The sequence below is a fragment of the Camellia sinensis genome, chromosome 4 (genome assembly GCF_055761805.1).
Source record: "Camellia sinensis isolate YWXY chromosome 4, ASM5576180v1, whole genome shotgun sequence".
NCBI classification, from domain to species: domain Eukaryota; kingdom Viridiplantae; phylum Streptophyta; class Magnoliopsida; order Ericales; family Theaceae; genus Camellia; species Camellia sinensis.
Genome location: NC_138964.1, coordinates 31,555,637 through 31,582,410, shown reverse-complemented (window position 1 = coordinate 31,582,410; position 26,774 = coordinate 31,555,637). Strand labels below are relative to the sequence as shown.

Here is a 26,774-nt window from a genome sequence, read left to right as displayed (position 1 = left end):
TATTTAACCTTGTCTTTCACAATATAAATATAAACTAGCATATCACCCGTGTTATGCACGGGATTAGATTTAAAAAGACTATTTATGGTATTTTTATAGCTTATTTGGCCAAAAAATAGAGGTTTATTGCACGGCTTTAAACTACAATTTGATATTTTTATAGCTTATTTGGCTAAAAAAAATAACGGGTTTTCCCCCCTCCCCCCCCCCCCCTCTTTTATTTCCTCATACTTGACATGTACTATGGTTATTGAGTCCAGAAGTTGATTTAAATGGAGAAAGGAATTTGTTGTTCTCACATGTACAATTTTAATCTGATAAGCTCAGCAACTAATTTCATCATTATTATTTTATAGATAAAAAAAAAAGAAGAATAATAATCATAACAAAGCACCACAAAAATTCCTAAAATTAAGAGGCTTTTTTTTGTTCATTTTTTATTTATTAGTATTTGTATATACTGTAAGTTTTCTATATTCTGTATATTCAAATTGTGTATTTGATTACAACAAGACCCTATATTATATAGCTCTAACTCCTAAACCAAAAAAGGAAAACACAATCACGCCTCAATTACACCTATACACAATCATGCCTATAATATGTACAACCACAATCATGCCAAAGATAGAATATGTAACAGCTGTTTTTGGGTGACTGCTCAAGCGGTCATTTGATCGCTCGAGCGGAGATTTGTACCTCCCAATATCTCGCAGGTTTGCAAGTGACACCGCTCGAGCGAAGGAATGGTTGCTTGAGCGTAGAATACGAGCTCCCAATATTTTCACTGTAGGTCTGCAAAACTTCTGAGACCTTGCGTTTACCGCTTGAGCGATAGAAAGTTCGCTCGAGCGGTCTCTTTGTATTTTGGCACTTCGTTCGAGCGAAGAAACATTCATTTGAGCAATTTGTTTAGGACAATAGTTTTAAATTTCAATCTAAACACATTTTGATTTCACTTTTTCATACTCCTTCTCTCTCTAAACCCGTTTTCTGAAAACCCTAACTCCTAAACACTAGATTTCATCTATTTTTAGATAGAAATCATTCTTGCTCCTTCATTAAGGTTGTTTATCTCATCAAGAGCTACATTTTGGACCGACTAGATCTTGGTATCGTAGAGATTTATCTTTGGGTCTTCATCCCTTCTTCCACAACTTTTGATGTAAGAATATCTTTACCCTTGTATATTTATATTTTGATCTAGATAGGTGTGAATCTTTAGATATTTGGAACTATTGAGATAAATGAGGTGTATATATATATCTATATATGTGGGCTTCGTGTATTTAATTGAAATTGATGATGGGTTATGAAATCAACTATGAAATAGTGAATAAACATACATGAATCAAGGGAAATAATCAATTGAAAAGAAAAGCCCCAAATTTTTATGTGAACCATAAAGGTTTGTTCATGATTTTGATGAAATGGATAATTGATAAGTAAAATTTGAGAATCCTTGTAGTTGTTGGTGTTATGTGAAAATGTTAATGTTTGGAATGTGTTTGAGGTGCCCACTTGCCCGGTTCGTGTGAGGATGACAAATGTGGGATTGTGCTTGCAGTGCCCACTTGCCCGATCTGCCTAAGGGCGGCGAATGTAAGGATGCTGCGAGGCTTCCACTGGCCGGTTCGTGTGAGGACAACGAAAGTGGAAAGGTTTGAGGTGTCTACATGCCATCCGTGTAAGGGTGGAAAAAGTGTGGAAGTTGACCTTGAATTGTGTTTGTAAAATATAGTTTTAAAAATACAATGAACTCCTGGGCGTCAATAAGGATCATGCATAGTTAAATCAAATATTTATATAATTGGACAAAGTTATTCCCTATTGGGAAACATTGCTCATTCCTATGTTACTAACATTTTAGGAAATAAAGAGCCCCAAACCTGTTCATGATGAAAAAGAAAAAGATAAAGGCATTTCTTTTGTTTTTATTTAAAAAGTCTAATCTTTTGTGAATTGGACATTGTAACTAAATTATGAAAACTTTTATTTTATTATGAACTCTTGATTTTGTATTAATGTCCCAATGTAATTGGTAAATTAGAAGAACGATGTAATTATTTTGTAATTTCTCTAACTCATTGAACATGGGTATGTATTATTGTAATTGTTTGGTAAGCAAAATCTGCAGTTCAATGAGAAAGAGAACATTTGTATGGAACTATGTTGTGTATGTGAGAAGAAAATGTACATTTTAACTAGTTTATGTAAATGATTTTTAGTGGGGTGTTACAGAATATACACAATATATTCTCACACCCCCGCTTAAACTCAAGGTGTTGTAGCAGAAAACACAGAAAGTTTGCTAAGAAGAAATCAAAACTGAGCGGTAGTATAAGTCTTGGTGGAAAAGTCCACAAGTTGCAAACCTGAAGAGACGAAAGAAATCAAGATAGAGCCAAACTGCAGATGCTATTGGACAAAGTGACAATCAATCTCAATGTGTTTCATCCATTCATGGAAGAGAGTATTACAGGCAATCTGAATAGCATTGCGGTTGTCACAATAGAGAGAGGTTGGAGAAGACTAAGGGACATCCAAATTAGACAAGAGACAACGAAGCCGAACAATCTCAGCAATGGCATAAGCCATAGCACGATACTTAGCTTCGTTAGTAAAGTAAGCAATAACTCATTGTTTCTTGCTTTTTCAAGAGATCAAGGAATCACCAAGAAACATACTGAAACCAGATGTAGACTTACGATCAGTAACATCACCCGCCCAATCAAAATCAACATAGGTCACCAAGTCCAAAGAGGAAGTAGAGGACAATAGTAAGCCCTGAAAGATGGTACCCCTGAGATAACGAAGAATGTGAACCAAAATACAATTCGATTTTCAGATGTACAAAGAATTATGTGATTGATACGGGATCAAGGTCTATTACTCTACCCTTGCCTATCCTCAGAGTAATGGGCAAGCTGAAACTTTAATTAAAACATTTTGAATGGGATTAAGAAACAGTTGGAGGCATCAAAGGGGGCATGGGCCGAAGAGCTCCTAGTAGTCCTCTGGTCGTACCGAACAACACCCCAATGTGCTACTGGTGAAACAACATTCTCGCTTACATTTGAGATGAAGGTTGTCATCCCACTAGAGATTGATTTTTCAAAAGGGCAATCTTATTTAAGTGGAAAGTGGCATGAACGATGGACTACTTTTGAATGACCGTGATCTCGCCGAAGAAAAACGCGAGAAAGCGTCACTACGCTTGGTGAAGTACTAACAAAAAATAGCTCGGGCCTACAACAAGTGTGGTAGACACCGAAGGTATCTAATTGACAAACTAATTCTAAAGAAGGTCCTCTCGAACGAACAAAAAGTTACCGATGTGAAACTGGGGCCAAATTGAGAGGGACCCTATCAGATCACTGATCTGGCCAGCAAAAGAGCATATGAGGTCGCCAATCAACGGGGGAATGTGCTCCCTAGACCTTGGAACGCAATGCATCTATGTAAATATTACTATTAAACCTTGTAGCTATGATGTAATAATGCTCGGCTATGATGCATAATAAATAAATATAAGGTTACATAATATACCTTTTGTTTTATTCAAGAAGCCTACTTGATTACATTCTCAATTTCGTAGAAATAGGGAATGGAAAAAGTTACAAGATCATGAAACTTAGTCCAACAGTACTCAATAAATACATATTCTTTCTTTAACTTGTCCTCTATCCTACCCAATTGGGGCTTGTCCAGCTATTGCGCCCTTATTTGGTGAAAGAGTTATTTGGCCTTCATTTCAAACTCTATTTGCTTCAAAGCTATCTCCACCACATCCATCCCCTCTATGCCAACATTGTCCCAGTATGTTGAGTCGTTATTCTTGAAGTCAGCATATTATTCAAGTAAATTCTCTACTTTATTCTGGGTTTGAACATGAGTAGCAAAAATCTCATTCAAAGCTTCACAGGTGGCCAAGTTATTCTTATGCCAATTAAGAAGAAAAAGGAGTTGGTCCAAGAAAGTATGAAGTTCAACCTAGGCAATTGGATTGAGGGTGTAGCTTAGAGAGACTATGTCATAAGCCCATCGAAGGTTCTTGTGGGGGACACCATCTTGAAGAATTTCAAAGCATAAGTGGGAAAAAAACAATAGGCAAAGTTTGAGCCTTATACTGCTGATAAGTAGTAGGGGGACTTGGGACTTGGTATGAAGGGAAGTGTTGCCCCTCAAAGAGGATAAGTTTCAGCTCCTCAATCCAATTAGGCTTTGGAGAAAGGAGAGGTGTGATTGGGTCCAATCTAAAAGAGGAAGGGAATTGAGGCTCATTCACACACTCTAGCTAGTCAGAAGAACAAAGCTTTGCCTTTTTGGCCAAACGTGCGAAGGGCTAAGTCCCAAAGCCTCAATTGAATTGGGAGCCTTCCGCACTATTCTTGTTTGCAAAGTGGAGGTATACCACGTTGAAAGAAGATTATCTTCCACGTAGTGAAGGCGATCAAACGGTATATAAGGATATACCACTGAGCTGCGAAAGGAAATAGGAACCAAAGTGGGGTCATCAAATTCTACAAGTCTATGGTGAATTTGTTTCCTTGCCTGCAGTTGGGATGGTTTTGGCCAAGTATTCCAGCTAGTCGCAGAAGAGGTGGTGACAACCTCATCCCAAGTAGAAGCCTTTGAATGTGATGACGATTCTTCAAGGTCCATATAAGCGAGTTATTGTTCCAGGTCCATATGAGCAAATTGTTGTTTTAAGGGATTATACTATGCGAAAGCCTCCATAACTTGTATAAATGGAGGAAAGTGAGTAGGGTTAATTAATGCATGGGAATTCTTTTAAGAATGGCTATCCACGTCTACCGCCTCTTCATATGCTTAATCAATAAAGAAGAGGGATCCGCTAGCCATAAAAAACAAAAGCATTAGACTCTTCATTTGCTCAATTAGTATGCACATCCTAAGTGGTAAAAAGAGTTCTCCACTCATCAAAAGCACTTTACAACGAGTACAAATGTACAGACTACAAAAAAAAAAAAAAAAAAAAAAAAAAAAAAAAAAAGAGCAAACAAACAAACAAACAAAACAAAACAAAAACAAGTTGGATTCCTAACAAAATCACTACAAGCTATCTAATTCGGGAGGAATCAGAATATCAAGGTTGGGCAGGGGAACTTAAGAATATAATTTTGATGACTCAGTAACCCCCATCTGTTTCATTGCTGCCCTTCAGCCATCTCTCAAAAAGTTCTCTAGTTTATTCATCTGATCGGCATAGGCCATGTTTGCCTCGTTCCAAGTGGCCTCTGTACTCGCTTTAAGCTTGACCTCTCATTGACCCTTCATGGTCTCCATGGAAATCCTCAATCCCTCATAAGCCGACCTTAATTTATCAAGTTGCCGAGTTGTCGCTTCAAAATTTTCTTCAGCCGACATCTAGCCCGACTCGACCATTGTAATTCTGCTTTCGGCTTGTGCTAATTCTCCTTTAAAACATTTTCTCTCTACTGATATCTGCTTTCTTTCAACGGCAATCAGTCTTCTCTCTTCTTCAATCTTGTGCCTCTCTTCATCTTGCTGATCTTTCTCTCGGGTTAGCCAAACCTCCATCTCTATGAATTGATTGACGGCCTGTATTGTCATGTATACTTATTAGATTCATAATGACACTAGTTAAAGGACAAATCATGACAGTCTTACCATTACTAAGTTTTGAATGCCTTGGCCCAGAATTTGTTGGTTGGATTGTCCCTTCAAACATCAAATGTCTTCAGGAATACGCATGTTTCACGCCATACCAAAGGCAACCCCAGTATCGGCAAATACAGAATCGCGTGTATTCAAGGACCAATTCTCTACCCATTGGTTGAAAAATGTATTATCGGTTCTTCCACGGCATTTCCTGTGTGCTCTTCACTCGCTTGAATACGTTCGCAACTTGTTGACGATTCTGTCCCACTAGGCAAATGGTCGGCTGATCTGTGTAAGCCTCGACCACCGGCCTCCTGACTCGCCCTCCGAACAGCTTTTGATTGTCTGGTCAATCGATGTCACGTAGGCATATTGGGCGCCGAAGACTCTGACGACTCAGTTGGCATAATAATTGTCTCTGCCCGATGAATTTCTCCTTGATTTACTTCTCCTAGTAATAAGGGAAGTAATGGCCCAGCCTCTCGAGCTTCGTCAAGAGCCTCAGGAGCAATATCGGGAGTAGGAAATGGTAGCACGGTGTAGACACCCCATTTTTGACCTTCCTCAAGACTTGGACGTCACCGTTTGAACACTCGGTGATCATCCTTGTTTGTGTTCGTCTTGAGTTCCCGGAGGTCTCGGCTACGCGCCTTGCCTCAGGATCTCTTAACTCGACTGTTTTGTATTTGGTTTTGCACCAAACACTTGTGTTTTTGCTTTGGAGGGCAGGGAATGGCTTGTTGGCCATCCCCACACTCCACCGGCCATGGCTTGAGGCCACCGGCTGTGTTTTGTCGCCATCGGTCAAATGTTTGGCCGACCGGCACTCTAGATGGTCGACCGGCCATCTATTTTGGTCAAATTGCATTTTTGGCTGGCCGACCACTGTTCATCTGCTTTTGCAGATATTTTTATGCCAGCTGTGCTAGCTGGCATACACTTTGCTCCCCTCCATACACGTGTATGGAGGGATCTCCCTCTTGACTAGCTTGTTTGGAAAGCTTTACAAGAGGGATTGTCTATAAGAGGGAGCCTCTTCTCCCTCCATTAGGGTTACAATTTTTTTTAGAGCTTTGAGTTTTAGGGTTAGGGTTTGTTCATACTCTATCTCTATATCTCTCCCTCTCTTGAGTGTTTTGTGTGTGTTTAGTCTTAGTTTTGCACACAAACACCTACCATTACACCATACCTTAGTTGCTGAGGCATAAGGGGCTTGTTCTTGGAGGTTTTGGACTGGTTTGAACCTAAGGAAGCTGCTAGTCTTCCATTTTTGAAGAGGGTCTACAAGGGTAACGATCTTACCCTTTTTTCCCATTTTTGCATAGCTTTTTCACCTTTCTTGCAACTGTTTTTAGACTTTGTGTATAACATGTAAAAGTCTTGTTTTTGCCTGCTCTAAATAGTTGTTTAGAGTGTTTTGAGCTTTGGGGTTATTTGACCCCTCTTAGGGCTTGTTTGGCCCCATTTTGTGCCATTTTGGTTGAGCTCCGGGACCACCTTGTTTGGGCCTCCTCACCACTAAAATCTTAAGGGATTTCAGTGGTAAGGATGGTGCCTTGAGGTCCTAAGAAGGAGAGGGCCACCCCCTCTCCTTGTTGTCTTTGAAAAGGGCCATTTTAGCCTCTTGAGTGAGCATCTTATTTAGGTTTATGTTGGCCATATCTTAGTTGCTATTTAGTGTTATTTTGCCATGCTATAGCACTGTTTTATGTTGGTTTAGGCACACCATGCTTGTTTAGCATACATGTCTTGTAATGCCATCATTTGCCTTAACATGTGCTTAGCATGTAGATTACCATGCTTGCTTGTTTTGGCCAAGCTTTGTGAAGCTTTTAGGCTTTTTTTACCATGCTTAAGGTCTGATGTAGGTTGTCTTAGCCATGCTTGCCATGCTTTGTTTAGCCTCTTTGCATTCTTAGCTTGTAAGCCTCAAGTGTATGAACCATGAGCATGCATTACTTGCATTATTCCAGTGGTTTGGAACCATTTAACATGTCATTTCAGTCCTCATGACATGCTTGCATGCTTGCATTTGATGCCCCTTTAATGTGTTAAAAGGTTGTTGTCTTATGCCCCTTGTTTAGGCCCTTGTGCATGCTTGCATGTTTAAGCCATTTAGATGCCATCTAGATGTGTTATTGGCTTTGTCTTAATATGCTAAAACTCTGATTTTGGTTGCTTAATTCATGCCATGTTCGATTTTGCTAAATGTAGTTCAATACACCTTTGGCTTGCCTTGAATTTTGACTTTGCTTGCATGCCTTGTTTGTCTTGTCTAGTTGGTTTGGCACCTTTCATGACTTGATTTTCAGAGCTTATAATGCATGCCATTTGTCCATGTTTTCATCCTCTTAAGTGTGCTTGAGAGTTGCTCTTCAATGCCTAACTATTGGTTCTTGTGTGCATTCATGCTTGCATGTTATTTGGTCCTCATTCTCTTAGCAATTGGCCACTGTTTTGGGCCTAGTATAGAGCTGCCCAAATTAGTTTAAGTTCATTATTCGCATGTTGTTGCATGTTCACCTTGTGTGTTGTTGCATACTTGTGTGTTGTTACATGTTTAGGTTGTTTAACATGTTTGCTCCATGTGTTGTTGCATGCTTGAACATCTACATTGCATCTTGCACACTTGTTGGTTTGCATTGCCTCATGCCTTGCATGCTTGCTTGCATAGGTTGTATGCCTAGTATGTATTGTGCATTGCATGCCCATGTTGCATACTTAGTTAACATGCCTAGGTTGCATTGCATTGGCATGCATGCTTTGCCTCTTGAATTGAGTATGATAGAGGTTGAGCCTCACTTGTTTGTTTGATGTGCATCTCATTTGAAATCAAAGTGCATACTTGGTTTCTTTGGCCATCACGCATTGAAATGCGCGATTGGTGGTCTGAGAATTGAGAACCATGTCCCTTTGAGTCACAAACATGATAAGGGATGTGTTGGTGCTCACATTTTCTTGAAATGCATTGCCATACCTTGTTTTGCCCTCTGCTGTTGTCAAAACAGGTTCTGCAGGAAGTTTTGGCCGGTCGGCTACATACAGTGCCGACCGACCAACAATTTGTGGCCGATATCTCCACAGGTGGTCGATGACCATTCCCCATGGCCGGTGACCATTCCTCATGGCCGGTGACGTTCCACAGCACTCAGAGAAGTAACCATGGAGTTTGTGCAATTTTCAGAGGTGCCAAACAGTAAAAACAGAGGCAACTTGTGCATGGCAGTGGACTTCCGAACGGAACCGAGCATGTATTACATTGGGCCCTCTTCCCGGGGTTGTTTACTATTTTATTAGATTAGTTAATTTGCTTAACTAGTTTAATTTGTCTGTAATAATTAATTAGCTTGAAGGTTAATTAATTGTATTATTCTTTTGGTCCCTCCGAGCGAGGGCGAATTTGTAATAAGTGTGGGTGCGTGTGTGCATGTTTTCCAACCCCCACTTCTTTCTCCTTTTTACTTACCTGCTTTGATGGTTAGTATTATGGCATATTTAATTTAGCATACCTTATGCTATGCATGCGTGCATCATTCATTAGTATTGCATGCACCGGGCTCGGCGCATCATGCTAACTGCATAAGTATTTCAAATCTAACTTGAATACGTGCATCAAATGGTTGCATTTCACATGCCATCCTAGGATTAGCCGAGCCTATCCTAATTGCATTCTGTATGCGTTGCATTAAGCACTTAACATGGACTTGGATCATACATTGATTGCTAACGAATTCTTTATTTTGGCTTGGAGTACACTGTAAGTATTTTATGCTTTAGCATCTCGCACAAGTGTGAATGTTAACATGACAGCATGCTTACCATGTGGATAGATGCTTATGTGATATGAACTGCCTGAATGCCTGTGGGTGAAGGTTGGATTGCTTGAGTTGGAACAACTCATCAAAATCCGTGTTTTAGCCTACTCGCGAGTAGCAAATTTCAAAATATTTTCCAAACAAACGGATATGCGATGCTTCGTTCCAAATTAGGCGATCTAGTCTATACTTGTTTTGCTGTGCGCATCACATAGTAATTCTAGCTAATTAACCGGAATAAGAACACATAACGTTTTCAAAATTGGATATCATGGTTAGTAGAGGCCGATCTTCGGATCGGGCGAGAGGGGGTGCTCATAGCTGACCTTCCCTAATCGTACCCAAGTTCCCGAGCCGAGGCAACTTTGGTAATGACGGACACGTGACCTTAGGCAAACGAGTCACGGTTTCCTAAATTCCCCTATTAAAAAATATTTAGGTGGCGACTCTGTATCTGGCAAAGCAGTCCATGTTTGGCACTTCTTTTCTAAAAATTTGTTTTCTCAAAACGATTTGCCGAATTTGGACTCTTTGGTTCAGACTAAGAACCATGACACAAAAGGGAGTCCGAACTGTGGTGGCATAAGGCCCGAGGGCGCGTCCACACACAGCTACTTGTGGAAGAAATTGGTCTATCAACACTTGGGCCGACCGAGAGACGGCGGCAAAACACCTCCAACCTGTCTATAAAGCTTGCAAGCTCACACCCCAAGACTAGTTATGCCGATATGTATTTATGGAGCGATGATCTGTAAACATGAGGAATAAGGGCTTTATGATCAGTATAGCACAATGGAAGATATAGCTACGCAATCATGAAAATCATCAAGGCTCACCAATACCCAACACTCAGGGCACAGTTGTAGCGCCCTCAACAAAAAGGGAGGACGTAAATTCCCAACTCCCTAAAACCATGACTACGTCCTCCGATTCTACGTTGAAGGTCTCGGGGAGTAACCAAACAAGTGATCTATCTCGATCACAGCGCTTAGACGCAAGGAAGAATGCCCCCAAGGGAGCCTGGTACATACTGTAGCAATATTGCAACTCTCTCAAACCTAAATCTAAGCTTGGCATATTGTTCGGAGCAAGTATTGCGTTTACGATTTTGAAAAAGTTTGTGGCCAACAGAAAAGGAGAGACTCCATAATGTGGAAGAATTTTGCAAAGACAGGGGCAAAGGGGAAACCTAACCTTGCCAACCACTATGAAGAAAACTAGCCAAGGGACGTTATCATCACTAGGGAATAATAAATTATCATTCGGACAAGAGGATTCTACATTCACGCTAGCAAGAATATTGCAAGTAGATCAAAAAATGGGTTATGCCCTCTAGACTACTAAGTAAATACACATACGTCCCCATCTCAACATAAATCTATGGTAAACCTAGGGCAATAAAGAAGAAGGCACAAGAACACTTACGATTTGAGGAGGCAGATGATTTGAACAACAGAAGGAGGGAACAGGTGTCAGCATTAGACGAACCTTCGATTGAAACGGTTGTAGAGGCAAACAATCCCGAATATCAATGATAATGATCTGAGCAAAGGGAGAGTAAATGACGCTCTCTTCTGACACGTATGTCGCTTTATCTGAATAAGCATGCCTTTGCATTTAATATCTAATGCTGATAGATTTTTCAAATATGTCTAGGTGACGTCAACATGTTAAAGGCCAAAAAAAAAAAAAAAACCTAACCCTAGGAATGGTACATCGACAAGATGTGGTGCCGATCTCTTGCTTTGGGCAAGGAACGGATCCATGAGGATCCTCTCATGAAACCTATTCTAGGGATAGTACATCGGCAAGATGTGGTGCCAATCTCTTGCTTTGGGCAAGGAACGGATCCATGAGGATCCTCTCATGAAACCTATCCTAGGGATAGTACATCAGCAAGATGTGGTGCCGATCTCTTGCTTTGGGCAAGGAACGGATCCATGAGGATTCTCTCATGAAACCTATCCCAAGGATAGTACGTCGGCAAGATGTTGCGCCGATCTCTTGCTTTAGGCAAGGAACGGATCCGTGAGGATCCTCTCATGAAACCTATCCCAAGGATAATACATCGGCAAGATGCCGCGCCGTTCTCTTACTTTGGGCAAGGTATGGATCCATGAGGATCCTCTCATGACACCTATCCCAGGGATAGTACATCGGATTAGAAAGAAATCGATCTCTTATACTGATCCCTGCAAGCTATTCCTAAGATATATCAGTCGTTGATATTGAAGATCTATTGCTTGAAACATAAAACAAAAACATAAAATATTCATACTAAAAAATTCACACGACATTCAAATAATCCGCCAAAAGAATTAACACCCAAGAAAAAGAAACCTAACTTTTTCATCCAAACGGGTCCACAGATTTATAAAAAGAAATTCTGATAAATAGTCTAAAAAAAAATTATATAGTCATGATCACTCCGTCGAAGTATCTCCATCTCTAGCTCCCGCTCCTTCAACAGCATCATTTTGATGTTCGGCAGTCTCAAGGCATGGATAAGGCACATTCTTCTTCAAATCAGAGTCCACTAGGACATTCTCCACCTCGAGTGCCGATGTCCAGCTGTCTTCGAACAACATATTCTCAAGCTTGGCAAACTGCACTTCATAGATGGCGGTGGCCTCATTGCACCCCTCATCTTTTGCCGCTTTGATTGCACGCACAAAGCTGTCCTTTGAAGTAGCCAGAGCATTGGCAAGTTCAAAGAGCCGATCTCTTGTTCTAAAGATTTTAGCATTAAATCCATGGCTTGAAGCTTTTTCTCAGCCTTTGGCGCCTTCCCCTCTGTATCTACTGCTCGAAGCTCCAACTCTTTGATCTTTTCAACCTGCTGATCATTGGACGTCATCATCTTATCCGTGGCCCTAATCAGTCTATTATGGCACACCATGGCCTCATAAGTAAAGAACAAACCCTATTTAAAAACAAAATTTGTTTCAAAAAGTAGAGAAGAAACAAAAGAGCAGAAGTATTGGGAGTTATTTTTTTCCGCTCGAGTGTCTATTCTTGCACTCGAGCAGAGATTGCGGATCTGTTTTCTATAAATATGTGGTTCTATCAGATTTTAGGGTTACGACTTCCAGATCTTCTTCTTGGGTACTAAAGTTTTCATCTGGAGCTTCTTTGCCTATTTCCTTTGATATCTGTGAGAGTTTAGTCATGAATTGAGTGGATTATATCAAAGAGTTTTGTTTGCTTTATTTATTCAATACAAAAGAGATAGTTGTTTTTTGGTGGATTACGAGGAATTCGGACCTGAAGTTTTGGTAGATTCTAGAGTGGCTCATCATCGTGATTCGACATCGACATTGTGGATTCAATGTTGAGCAAGACAATTTCGATGTGAAGACGGGGCTGGAAGAGACACATAGGGGTCAGTTCAATTCGGGTGTGGATTCGGTAGGTAATTGTGAGTACACTTGTATAATTCGTTTATATCTTCTTAATGGATCGTTTTGTGGCTTTGGCCCATAGTTTTTTTTATCACAATCGGAGGCGCTCCAATTGTGATTTTTCCACGTAAAATCGTTATGTCAATTTGCCTTTGATTGTTTGATTGAGATTGCTATTTACTAGTTAAAATTGATACATAATCACAAATAAATATCTAAGAGTTTTTAGATTTTTCAGTTCATGTCCGAACGACTTTCAGGAAATCCACCCGGACGTCCTTCCGAACAACCATGGATGTAAAAAAATATGACAAAAATTTTAATTTTAACATTGGAGTAAATAGTATCAAATCAAAATTTTCATCAAATTTTTATTTAAATTCGATGAAATTTTTTATTCAACGTTGGAGATGGTCTTAGGGGGCGTTTGGGGTTTAATTTATTTCTTGCTTTTTTGTTTTTTTGCTTATTTTGTTACTTTTTTCATAATGTGTTTGGTAAGTGCTTATTTAGAAGTTTTTTTTTTTAAAAAATTAATAAAATATGATGTCCGATCATATATTTGTGTAGCAAAATTCTTATTTTACCCTAATGGCTATGGGTAAAATTTTCCATTTTACCTTCATGGCTGTGGGTAATGCGGTCATTTTATATTTTTGACAATATTGCTTATTTAGAAACCTCATTTTTTTTAATATTCTAAAAAATCAAGCTATTTATATAAATAATTCACTTTTCACACTATTTATTAAACTAACTCATTTTTTAAAAAATGCAACTTCATAGTGAAATCACATCAAAGATGCAATTTCACATTGATATAACCCATTAGTGTATAGATGTTGGTCATGTCAATATAAAATCGCATGTTTAAAATGCGATTTCACCATAAAATCGTATTTTGAAATTATAATTTTAAAAAATGGATTAGTTTGATAAAAAATTTGGAAAGTTGGTTATTTCCATAACTAATTTAATTTTTGAAACATTCAAAAAAAAAAAAAAAACTCCAAACGCATTTTACACCATTTATTTTTGCTTTTTAACTTTTCACTTTTTTTTTAAAATAAACAAATAAGTTGATAACTGGACCGTGTGGGCCAGCTAAGAAATATTTGGACCATGTGGGGCAGCTAAGAAATATTTTACGTGGATTGTTCAATCAGTGCTTCTTTTTAGCTTTTATAATTAGTATTTTTTTAATCAACTTTTTAAGTGCCTGCTACTCATTGACCAAAAAATAAAAAATAAAATAAAAATTAGGCTTTGCATATGTTTAATTCCTGTGTTTGGCGAGTGAGTTTCAGGTTATTTTTGACTATTTTAGTCACAAAAAATAAAATAGGCTATTTTAGCCATAACAAATAAAACATCACATCCAACCCATAATCATTACATTCTTCTCTCACAAAAAAACTCAAAAAAACCAAAAAGTCAAAAAGTCCTTCCCAAATCAAGTTTTTAAGCCCAGGCTAAAATAGTCAAAAAAGCCAAAAAGCCAACCCACTTCCCACACCAAGCCCATGTTCATTGGAAGGCAATGACAGAACTGCTTATAGAGACACATTCATCACTTTCGTTACAACTCATAGCTTTGTTTGTTTGTCTGTCTGTATCTAACATAAAAACTTAGGCTCTGCATAGGATGAAGTGTCGTGTGTGTGTATTGGAAGGTAGCTTATATATATATATATGAGTGATAGTAATGCTTATATGGTCACATTGGTCACAAAGTTTTTGGCAAGGAAAAAATGAGTGACTTGCATGATTATAAGCCTGCAATGGTTATGTTTGGGCTGCAGGTTATGTATGCAGGGGTTTCTTTAACAACCAGAGCTGCTCTTTTGCAAGGAATGAGCCCTAGGGTTTTTGTGGCCTATAGGCAAGCCATAGCTACCCTAGTCATTGCTCCAATAGCTTATTTCACAAGGTTGGTTCTCTCTCTCTCTCTCTCTCTCTCTCTCTCTCTCTCTCTCTCTCTCTCTCTCTCATGCATCATAAATAGAAAATGTTCCACAGTTTTTATAAAATTTTCAAGGTATTGGGTCTGGATCATAAATTTAGATAGAAATTCAAAAATAAAAATAAAAAATAAAAAAATGGAAGAAAGTGAGATTAATATAAATTAAATTTTTTCTCCACTTCCCTTACCTTTTTCTAAGTCCCAATTCAAATTCATTATCCAAAGTGTAAGTCTAAAAATACAAAAACAAAACACAGAAAAAAACATGGATGTATGAACAGGATTTTTGAAGATTGGTCAGTGGAGCGAGCGCACTCTTTGAAATCTCATCCATCAATATATTTTATGTTTCTAATTTTGTATTTGATTTCTATATTTCTAACAAATTTTTAAATAAAAATATTAGGGCAAATTACAAACACCCCTCGAGATTTGGTAAAAATATAGATTTCCCCCTGAGATTTGAGAAATTACAAATTGCACTTTGAAGGTCAAATTTGCATAGTAAATTAGGGGGAAATCTGTATGAAAATAAAAATCTCATGGGATAATTTGTTATGGAAATATAAACCTCAGCGGCGAGATGTAATTTTTCAAACCTCAGGGAAGAATCTGTATTTTTACCAAATCTCGAGAGGGTATTTGTAATTTGCCCAAAATATTAGAATATGCATGATATTAATAATATGATCTTATATCAAATAATATTGATCGATATATTAATTAATAACCATATCAGAAATTTAAAATACCATTACATAACAAATGATATGATACATAATTTTTCACATTTAAAACTCTCATTTCTAAATTATCCACCTTGTGGTGTTGTTTGGCAAGTTAGTTTGTGGCTAAAATAGTCACAAAAGACAAAATATGCTATTTTAGCCTCAACAAACAGAACATCACATCGAACCCATAATCATTACACTTTTCTCTTCAAAAAAATCAAAAAAATCAAAAAGTTAAAAAATCCTTCTCAAATCAAACTTTTTAACCCACACTAAAATAATTAAAAAAATCAAAAAATTAAAAAGTTAACCTACTTCTCAAACGGAGGCTGCACTCTTTTAAGAGTGTATAGTATAATATTACTCATGTTTGATATCTGTGCAAAGAGTAGACTTCTTTTTTTAACTGAAAGGGTAGACTTCTTTGATCATGTATATTTGTGCTACTGTTGCAACTTGCAGGAAGAAGAGGAATAGCAAATGTTTGGAATGGAGGAGCTTCTGGTGGATATTTTTCACCACTCTTATTGGGTAAAACTTCCTTCTGAATTTTATGTTAGGTTTTTTTTGTTGTGGATGATAAAGGTTTCTTAATTATTTATTTACGTTGTCATTTTTTTTAAAAAAAAACAGTGTAACAATCTATCAGAATATATTTTCTGAGGGTCTATACCTTGCCACGTCGTCCATGGGAAGTGCATTGGGTAATCTAGTCCCCGCCGTCACCTTCGTAATCGCATCAATCACTGGGTAATTCCACAATAAAACTAACGCTTTAGATATTAAATATTTTTTATATATATAAAGACAAATTATAACAGTAATTTTTATATTTTATTTATTGTATTATTTTGTTTTCTATATTTTTAATTAGTTTAATTTTAAAATTTATGTCACTCTAGTCTAAATTGTTACTATTTATTAAAGAAAATTATCACTAAATTAGTTGAATTTAATTTCCTAAGACAGTAGATTTATAGTTTTGCCCTTGAAATATAATACGTGATATTTGTGTGCATATTTGTCATAAAAAAATGCTAAAAGTGGTAACTAATTTAATTAAATTGAGATAAAATCATAAATTTAAAATCAAAATCGAGCTAATTAAAATTGTAGAGATTAAAATAACATAATGATCAAAATATAAGAACTATCATTGTAATTGTCCTATATATAAATATATAAATTTTTTATACTAATTATTTTACCACTAGACACATAAGTGGTGTGACCCACATTATAAATATGTGTGGTATTCATTACTTTGTGTTTAGATGAAAATAAAATAAAATAAAATAAAATAAATTCGGATTTCAATTGGACGATCCAACTCAGCTCACTGTGCGGCTATTTTGAGTTCATTTTGGCAGTTCGAACCGTTGTTCTTGTATGGCTTGTTAAGTACATTATTCATATCAGAAATTAAGTTGATTGGATATTAAAAAAAAATTAATCAAATGGCATTTTTTTAGAAAAATAATTAACAGACAATATAATTTTGAAAATAGTGTGTCATTTTTTATTTTTTTTAAACAAATGAGATCCAATTAAGTAACTGTTGAAATCTGATCAAATTAATTTTTAGTAGTATGATCTGCTCGAAAATTTTTATAATATGAATAACTTGAATCAAAATGAGTCTCATTGTGAATCCCATTAAATAATTAATTTATGGCAATTGATAATAATGAAAATTGAATTCATGTTCATTTTCACCCTGATTATGCCAACACCTTCCTCACACGATCAGATTACGCAATAAATGAAGGGAATGCATCATCTTATTCTCTAAATAATAATGATTGAGACTCTTTTTTTTAATCTCCACAATTCTCTTTGAATCTCAATCATTCATGTTTGTATTGAATCTCACACATGTATTAATGATTGAAATTCAAAGAGGATTATGGGAGTCTCCAAAAAAAGGGATCCCAAGCATTTTTGTTTTCTATATCTCTTCACACTTCATTTTGTTGGCCCCATCACAATGATAATTTAAATTGTTCATTCTTTAAACATAATTTCATTGAATATCGATAAATAAATGAACAAATCACATTTTGTATTATAAAAGTATGATTGATGTTCAAGCTCATAGTTGCAGTTCATTTTTAAAAATAAAATATAATTTGTTCATGTGTTTAGTAATGTTTGATAAAATTAATTTTTTGCGCAGACAATCTTTGCTACAATATTTAATAAATGAACGATTCAAATCATTATTGTGGGGCCAATCCAGAACTTATAATATAAAGTATGAAAATATATGGAGGGTAGTAGTGTGGAAGGAAGCCATGTCTATAAATGAAGGGGAAACATTATGGGTCCGTTTGTTTTCCTCCATCACAGTTTGAAGTGGATGTAGATGATGAACGATGACCCCACCCTCATGTTTGTTTTGATTTTAGATCTCTAGATTCGTAATCCCTTTATTGGTTAAATTAATGGGATGGTCACACAAAAAGTATAAAATTAATGAAGAGTGCGTTTTGTTTACACTGGGAACAAATCCCCATGTGGGGTGACCCATTTGTGTGAAATAAATTTGTAAGTTTTTATTCATAAATTTGGTGTGTCTTTATTATGAGGTGGTTTGGGTACATAGTAAAATGTTAATTTTTTGATTTTTTAATTTTTTTAGTTGAAAAAGTCACAAAAAATAAATTTTTTTGCCAACTCCTCAAAATACCACTATATGAATTGTCTCACACCATTCAAAAAATGTTGCCTCATGTTTGTAATAGCTTTTTCTTTTTATATTTTGCCGCGTCCAAAACAGTAATAAAGGTCAAAATTCTTGTAACAAAAACATAAAATTTCAATAAATTACTTCGATTGTTCCTATAATTTTTCTTTTTATGTTTTCCTGACGTTTGAACCAATCAGATTGGAAAAGGTAGATATGCGAAGCGTAAGAAGTATGGCGAAGATCATAGGAACAGTCTTGTGTGTAAGTGGAGCTGTGTCCATGGCATTTCTGAGAGGACCAAAGCTACTAAACACACAATTCCTACCATCGAAGTCTCTTTTCGCCTCAGAAGGAGGTGATGATTGGTTGCTGGGTTGTCTATTTCTCTTTGCTGGCTGTTGCTGCTGGTCAGTTTGGCTCATTTTGCAGGTACTCTACTCTCAAAATGCTCTTTAATTTCATATATTTACACTGCTGAATTTCTTATTTTATTTTATTTTATTTTTTGTGTTTGCTGCGGGAAATTATAGAATGTTTCCGGAGTACACGTGTCCATACTCCTTATCCAATCATCATTCAATATGTCTCTTTATATTTCCTAATCTCCCAACACAAGACCTCACCTATCCACATTTTTCATCAATTACAATATTATGGAATACCATGTAATTATATTCCGAAATTATTGAATAATTATCCGTCGGCTACATGTCAGAAATTTTAATTTTGTCACAGCATGACACCGGTAAATGGGGCATTGAAATTCCTGAGGTTGCAAAATGTTTTGTGACATAAAAGTTTCCCTAGCTAATTTTTTGCGACAGCAAATCCTAGTTTTAGCCACAGCAAAATGCTGATAGGATTTTTTTTTGTTGCAAAAAAATTCATTGCTTTCTTTGATTTAGAGTTTTCAAAAAAAAAATTTATGTTTTGAATTCGTATTTTTTATTTTTTAGGGAATATTTTTAATATTTTAACTAATTTTTCATTTTTTAAATTCACTTAATCTAAATACATTTAAAAGTACAAACTTTTTTAAAACGAAAGTTCACTAAATACAAAAAATATAAATAAAAAAATAGTACATTTTTTTAATACTTTTTTGTATTTATCGAATTTTTTTTTTTTTTTTAAAGATTTCTTTACAATTATTTTACTTTTTAAGCAAATTTAGATTAAGTGCATCTAAAAATTTATATTAAAAAAAATGACTAAAATATTTTTTAAAAAAATCACTACAAATAAAAAAATAGGAGAATAATAAAACTCAAAATTTCAAAAATTTCTTTGAGATTGCAAACACCATCACAAAAGTCGCTACAAATAATTTTTTGCATCTCAAATAATGAGCTTATTGTGGCGACATTACACACCGCCGCAAATACTTTGACAAAAAAATGTGTTTTCTTCTCTTTGTTTTTTTCTTAGTCTAGTAGTGATAATTGTGATCATAATAAAAGAATTCAACAATTTCCAACAGGTCCCACTGTCAAGATGCTATCCAGACCACTTATCTTTAACGGCATGGATGTGTTTCATAGCAATGTTACAATCCGCAGCAGTTGCCTTGTTCTTCGACAGAGACCTTCAAGCTTGGAATTTACAGTCAAATCTTCAACTTTCATGTTGTTTCTTTACAGTAAGTAGTTGTTCTATCTATATATGAGTTCTTTTCAAATTATCAATTCATTTATCAATTTAAAGATCCAATTGTACACACAAATAGAAGTTACAAGTCTGAAAGGGGATAGAGACGTATGCAATCTTCCCCTCACATGTGGAGAGACTATTTTTTTGTTTCAAGCCCGTGACTACTAGACAACATTAAATAGAAGTATCGGTGTGAGTCATGAAAATATCGAGCAATACTTATCGGGAATCAGATGTTGTGGTTGTAAATTTTTTAAGAACATCATTAGCAAAAAAAATATAAATAAATAAAAATAAAATTGTATAATGGTTGAATTGGCGAATTACCTGTGAATCAACTAGAAACTTGTACATACCAGAAACCACTTAATATATGTATTTTTCATTCCCACCAATATACCAAGGTGTATTAGTATCGAAATAAAATCACATGCCCAGTTCACAATGAAGCAATCTTATTGCTGTGACAGCCTTTTTTTAAAAATTATTCAATAGTTTATTCAATTATTAGACTAACAAATTGAAGTTACAAAAACAGGGAATATCATCAGCAATCTCCTTCTTTGGCCAAGCCTGGTGCATTTCACATAGAGGTCCACTCTTCTCTGCAATGTTCAACCCTCTATCCACAGTTATAGTCACTATCTTTGCTTCTATATTTCTACATGAAGAGATCTATAGTGGAAGGTAATAATACTATCTCAATGTCTTCTATGATTATTTTTGTAGGTTCATTACAACAACACCCATTTAATTATTAAGCAATATTACTTTACACTCATGATCTATGAACTTGTACATATTGAACCTTCTCAACTGTGAAAAACATATAAATACATTCCTCTTAGATGTGGTCTGGAGGGGTAAAAGTGTCATAAATGAGGAAGGACAAAGTGATATTAGCTAATAATTGAGGGGCATTGGTGTAATTAATCTTATTTTTTTCTAACGAAAGTTACAAAATTGATTTTGGTTCTATTAATATAGCTTGGTAGGAGCTGTTGCTGTGGTTATTGGATTGTATACTGTGCTATGGGGCAAAGCCAAAGATCTTGAAGAATTCCACGTGGAAGCAGATCCAAAGCCACAAAATGATCAAACAACCGTGAAAATCATTGTGGATCAAATTGATTTGGAGGAACCACTTTTGTCTGATAAAATCAACAGAAGTTGATGGAAAATCAGATGGATCAATAAAATGTCTACAATTTCACTCAAAGGTGAAATGCGGCAGATCAAGATTTCAGATTTTGTTTTTGTTTTTGTTTCCTTTTATTGTTTTGAGTTAGGAACAAAACAAGATCTCCCTGGCAGAAATTGTACTTTGTTTGGCGCGACCATAATTTTTTATCGCCATGTATTTCTCAAGGTTTTTTTTTTTTTTTTTAATTAACTTATTTTTTGACATAATATGATCAAAGTTAATTTGACTCACTACTAAAATCACGGGTTCCTCTGTCAATTGGCCAATTTCATACATTTGCCACACAAATCAGAGAGAAGATTCTGTTTCCAAGCTTTACTGAAATAAAGACAGTTATAATTTTCAGAATTTCAAATTTCAGTTTGTTAATACAGAGAGGAAACCAAAGATGTAAAGGAAATGGGCTAGGGTTAAAACACTTATGTTGTGTTTGGTTGAGAGATTTGAGAAAGAATTTGGAAAGGAAAATGAAAAAGGTAAGTAAAATGTAAATAAAATATACCTACATTTTACTGAGTTTCACGCGTTTTTTCCCTTTCTCTTTCCAAATCCCCCAAGCAAACACAGCGTTAAAGCTGAAAACTATTCAACAACGTTATTTGGAGATCAGTAACCAAAGAAACCTTGATAAGATTATGTATCAGTATTTGGAGATCAAAAAACGGATACGATGTGTTGGTTGATATTTAAAACCTTGACTAGAAGTATGAACGAAACAAAACTATGACCAAGCAACTCAAAAAATGTACTCTGTTTAGTGCATTATGAGCCATGTGACAATAGAAAGGACTAAAGGAAACCAGCTAAGCTGCCTAAAGATGATTCCATGCTCTGAAATCATTGAATTCAGAAACTTCCAAGAGCCTCCCAAATAGAGCTTACTAGCTGATCTTATAAACATTTAACAATAATAAACAATTGTTTGGACAAGAAAGAGTATGATACTAATTCATTACAGGTCTTATTTTTTATTTATGAACTGTCAAATGATACAAGTTGTGTAGCAATCAAAACGTCCACTAAATGACGTATTAACAACAATAAAACAGAACATAACCAAATACGATCAAGTTGTAATGGCAAAATACGGATAGTAGCTAAATCTGACGATGAGGAATGAGGAACATACGTACAGCTTTGTTATAATAACTTCAGGCTTTCGTTGTGCAGGTTAGTATTACATTAAGCTCACGAGCTTTAGTCCAAATGCATTAAAAAATCTAAAGCTTACGAATTTCGGTTTGTTAAGCATAGACCAAACCAAAGATGTGAAGGAAACAGGAAACTGAAGAAACAATAAAGCTATGGAAGTTACTTATGGTGAACAGTTTATTAAAGAGTGATTCGGGAGATATTCCTATTTGTGAAAATTTCAGCACAACATCTAATCACTGGTGAAACATAAACAAGGGGTTTAACGGGTAAACTAATTGAATTTAACACTGTAAATCAAGTTAGGCAGGTAAAAATGGACACTACAATATCTGAAACTCTAGAGCAAATGTCAAGTGAAAAATAAAAATAAAACAAACAAACAAACTGCACTTCACAATGAACCAAACAAGAACAAATGTATCACCAAAAAAAAAAAATTAAAAAAAAAAAGGTGAACACTTTTCGGATAGCAATACAATAGTATTCAACACCAACTCAAAGTTTCATTTGAAGGTGAGTAACAAACAAGATTTTCAATAGTATTGGCAAGGGATTGTTTCATTATATGTACTACTAAAATATTACAAAAGAAAATTATAAATAAAAAAATAAATAGTGTAATACACAAAGTAGTTCTAAGCATGCTTGACAGTATGAGCAATAGATGAATAAGTCCCCACAATTCCAACTAAGACTGCCATAAATATTATTCCCACAATACCAACTAGCTCATACCCCAAGTTTCTATAGACCCCAAATATTTTTAAGTAAAAAAGGCATGGGAGCAAGAAGGAAACAGAAACAATGAGAAATGCTCCACTGAGGGACGTTACAGACTCGAAAGAGGGAAATAACACAGCCAAAATCACCGTGCTTATCAGCAAAACCAATCTGATTAGCATACCAATAAGCTTATTATGTTGATAGTTTGCTGGCAAGCAGTTTTCTATGGCAGTGGCAACTGGCGTTATGGTCAAAGAGTATTTGGCAATTGGGCCGGCCAATATGGTGTATATTGCTACTTTTGAGCTGAGCTTTTCTTGAGGCAAGTTCAATGTTACCTGAGACTGAACAGTCTGACCATATATTAGATAACCCAATATGGCCATGGACACATACGTGATGGTGCAAATGATAAAACTTAGAAATAGGACCTGCAATCAGAAGCAATGAAGTGTAATAATTAGTCATATCTATGGCGGGTTCTAACATTAAGTTTACTCGATACCTATACATATAAAAAAAGTTCTAATATTTGATCTAGTTACAATAAAATTAACAACAGCAACACTATGAACCCATAATAAATAGATAGAAAAATGAAATGTGCATCTGAGACTTATTTTGGGTGTAGCCCACACCATACCAAATTTGAATATTGACTATAGTCTTCATTTTTGTGCACTTTTTATTGTTTGTAACTATTTCGAATCAACAACACGCAACAACAGTAGCAGCAGAATTACGTAGAGATATTTCGCTTAAAGGTGCATAAGGAGGAAACTTCCAGTAACTGTGACATCAAGTACCAAAATGAGTCTCACTAAGTTTCCAAACATACCTTGGAAAACTGGCTTTTCTTTCTCATTGAACTATATATAGTAGGGAACATGGCATGAGCACCATAGCAAAATGTATACAAACTAAGCGCAGTGGGTATTCCTTTCAAATTCACAAGGCTTCCTTTTCCATGAAATCCAACCCCTTTTGTCGTGCCAACGCAGAAAACACACACAATAATAATAAGAGAAGACATCACTCCCCCAAATGAAATATACGATAAAACACCCAAATCAGTAAGCCACATAGAGGGGAAGATCATAAACCCTGCAATAATAACAAATGAATGCTTTCCATCTAATTTGAGACCTCCAAACTTTAAGGCAAAGTTTGGGGCCAACTTGTGTAAATTGTCACCTTCTAGTATTAGAAGGCCTGTGGCCACAAGGTAGAGCTCTAAACAGATGAAAATTGAAGCTGTGATTCTTCCTTTTCTACCAAAGGCAATGGCAGCTATGTCAGGGTAGCTTGTGATTGATGGGTCTGAATCCATGCAACGTCGGATTAGAAGCGCAGTGAAGCATGCCGAAGCAGCAATTAAGAGGAGGAGGATTAAGCTTAACCAGCCTCCTGATGAGAGTGCATATGGGACTGATAGTATGCCAATACCTAATCAACCAAAACGATGAAAATGTTAGACAATATATTATGGAAAATGATTTACAAAATTGTTGTGTGTGTGTGCGCGCATAAATTCCAATCCAGAATGACAATGCGACATAAGCATAACCAGAGTATATGGTACACACACACCTTTTAATTGACGTGTATCATCGAACTGGCAATGAAATTCAATAATAAATATTGTTTTTATAAAATGGACTATTCTTACAGTCTATACTAATATTTAAAGTATCACATTTGGTGTGAACACGTCATTATGAAGTTAAAGGGTTTTAAACCAAAATTGTCCATTTAAATTTTTTTCACATTCCAATAGTTTTCGCCTGTACTACTTGTGGAGACAAATATGGAGACTCAATTAACAATAATTACATCAATTTCGGTCATCCTCAAAGTTTCACTATACTGTAAATACATGCTCAAATGGTACGGACACAACCACTTCTAAAAAAACTTTTCAAATTTTAAAAACCACCCACTCACCAATTTTCCTCTATAAAAATCAGATACAAGAATTTTATATCTAGTTTGTATAAACCTTCTATACTCACAAACACAAGTTTCTTTCTTTTTATCTTTTTAACACAAAAATAAGAATTTTATTAGAAAGATAAAATAATACATTACAAGAAGGGGGAAATCTCTACCCAATAACAACATAGGCAAACTACAGCAGTAGTCCCTTTACTTTGGCCCTTGTGTTAGTTTGGTTGTTATAATTTTAATTGACTCGATTTTGACCTTGAATTTTTCACTCCGTCTCAATTTGGTCCAATTGATTACAACTATAAGCATTGTTCTATGAAAAATGCATACGTGAATGGCATGTGTCATATTTTTATGGTCAAAACTATAAACTTGACTAATTTATTGAGTTAATCTCAACCAATTCACTGATTATTTTTAGGAAAAAAACTGTAATGGCATTGTCAATTTAACCAAATTGACACCAAAACTTAAAATTAAGAGTCAAAATTTAGTCAATTAAAACCAAAATGACACAAAACTGAAATATAGGAACTATTGATATAATTTGCCCTAACAACATTAACCAAACTAAAAAAAATTAAAAAACACCGGTGACAACCCTCTCAAAGACCATCACCCCATAATCATTCAAGCCTTTTATCAAACACCTAAAATATATACTCCACAATTAATTGCATCAAAAAAAAAACAAACCAATGAAATTAAAAAAGAATCATGATTCAGAGCTCTAATCAGAGCTTCACTGAGGTGGCAGGAAGCAAAAACAATAAAATGAAAAAAAAAACAAGATATGTACATCACATCATCATGGGTTGGGTCTACTGCCAACTCATTAGAGCTGTGATTGGAGCTCCATAATAAGTGCTTTAAAACATTTTCCTTAACAAAAACCCAAATAGCACCAGTATCAGACCCAAATAGCAATTCCCCAAAAATACCCATTACCAGTTTCATATCCCAAAAAATCCATTAGTTATAACTATCACAAACACAGCTTTGATGCATTAGTAGTTCCAAAAGAGAATTGGAGATGGGTAGTGTACCAGATAAAGCATTGATGCCATTAATGCAGGTTTTGAGAAAGCTGACTTCATTATTTGTTGAAGATGTAATGGCCATTCTCTATTTGTGTATATATATGCGCTTACACATGCAGTGATGATATACTGAAGGAAGAAGAACTAGTACAAGTACCTAGCAATGAATTTTATATGAGAACCCAGTTTGATGAGTTTTAGTCGGAACAAAGCACTTCTTCTGCCCCCACCTTAGCCCCTGCATTCGGACCCTCCAGTAACTACCAGACGGAGAGGGGAGAGAGAGAGAGAGAATTCATGCTTAAATATCGACGTAATCAAATAAAATTTTCACCTCAGCGAAAGGGTGGGCGTTAGAAAAAAAAAATTATCAATATATGAAATGCATAATCTTTCATTTATACTCTATTACAGATATATTCTCATATATTTGTAATTTTTTTTCCGTCTCTCATGTATCGGAGGGAGTTCCCCATTTATCCTAATGTGTCCTACAACCATGAAAAAATCATGTGGAAATTTATGAGGAAAATGCTATGGACCCCAAATAAATTACTAAATTTTTTATCAAACCTTTCAAATAGGTGTGGAATCCATACAAATCAAATGTGCGTAGGTCCCACATCTATGTGAGAGATTTAGTAGAAAATTTGGTAATTTGTTTGGGGTCCTAGCATAACTCAATTTATAAATGCCCTCAACTTTGCTCCTTATTTCTTGTTTGTTCACTGAATTTTATATATCTTTCATTTTAACCCTAAAATATTTGAAATGAAACAATTCGTCCATTTTTGGTTCAAAAATCATAAA

General features: G+C 35.7%; 2 protein-coding genes across 4 annotated transcripts; one reads left to right on the top strand and one right to left on the bottom strand.

The window, feature by feature from the left end:
- The first annotated feature begins 14,530 nt into the window (after positions 1-14,530).
- LOC145824544 (WAT1-related protein At4g30420-like) lies at positions 14,531-21,263 on the top strand. Of its 2 annotated transcripts, XM_082924563.1 has the most exons (7): positions 14,531-14,792; positions 16,019-16,087; positions 16,190-16,306; positions 18,443-18,674; positions 19,726-19,884; positions 20,434-20,582; positions 20,883-21,263. In XM_082924563.1, exons 1-7 carry the CDS (start codon positions 14,614-14,616, stop codon positions 21,067-21,069), a joined length of 1,092 nt encoding a protein of 363 aa, XP_082780689.1. In that variant the 5' UTR covers positions 14,531-14,613; the 3' UTR covers positions 21,070-21,263. The 2 variants fall into 2 exon arrangements, with proteins under 2 accessions (XP_082780689.1, XP_082780690.1); XM_082924564.1 differs by lacking the exon at positions 16,190-16,306 and having other exon boundaries at positions 14,580-14,792.
- A 1,509-nt stretch (positions 21,264-22,772) lies between these two features.
- LOC114257270 (amino acid transporter AVT1I) lies at positions 22,773-26,407 on the bottom strand. Of its 2 annotated transcripts, none has more exons than XM_082924562.1 (3): positions 26,122-26,407; positions 23,816-24,423; positions 22,773-23,408 (listed from the first exon to the last, which is right to left on the bottom strand). In XM_082924562.1, the coding sequence occupies exons 2-3, from the start codon at positions 24,305-24,307 to the stop codon at positions 22,890-22,892; spliced, it is 1,011 nt and encodes a 336-aa protein (XP_082780688.1). In that variant the 5' UTR covers positions 24,308-24,423; positions 26,122-26,407; the 3' UTR covers positions 22,773-22,889. The 2 variants fall into 2 exon arrangements, with proteins under 2 accessions (XP_082780688.1, XP_082780687.1); XM_082924561.1 differs by having other exon boundaries at positions 25,971-26,281.
- Positions 26,408-26,774: the final 367 nt, after the last annotated feature.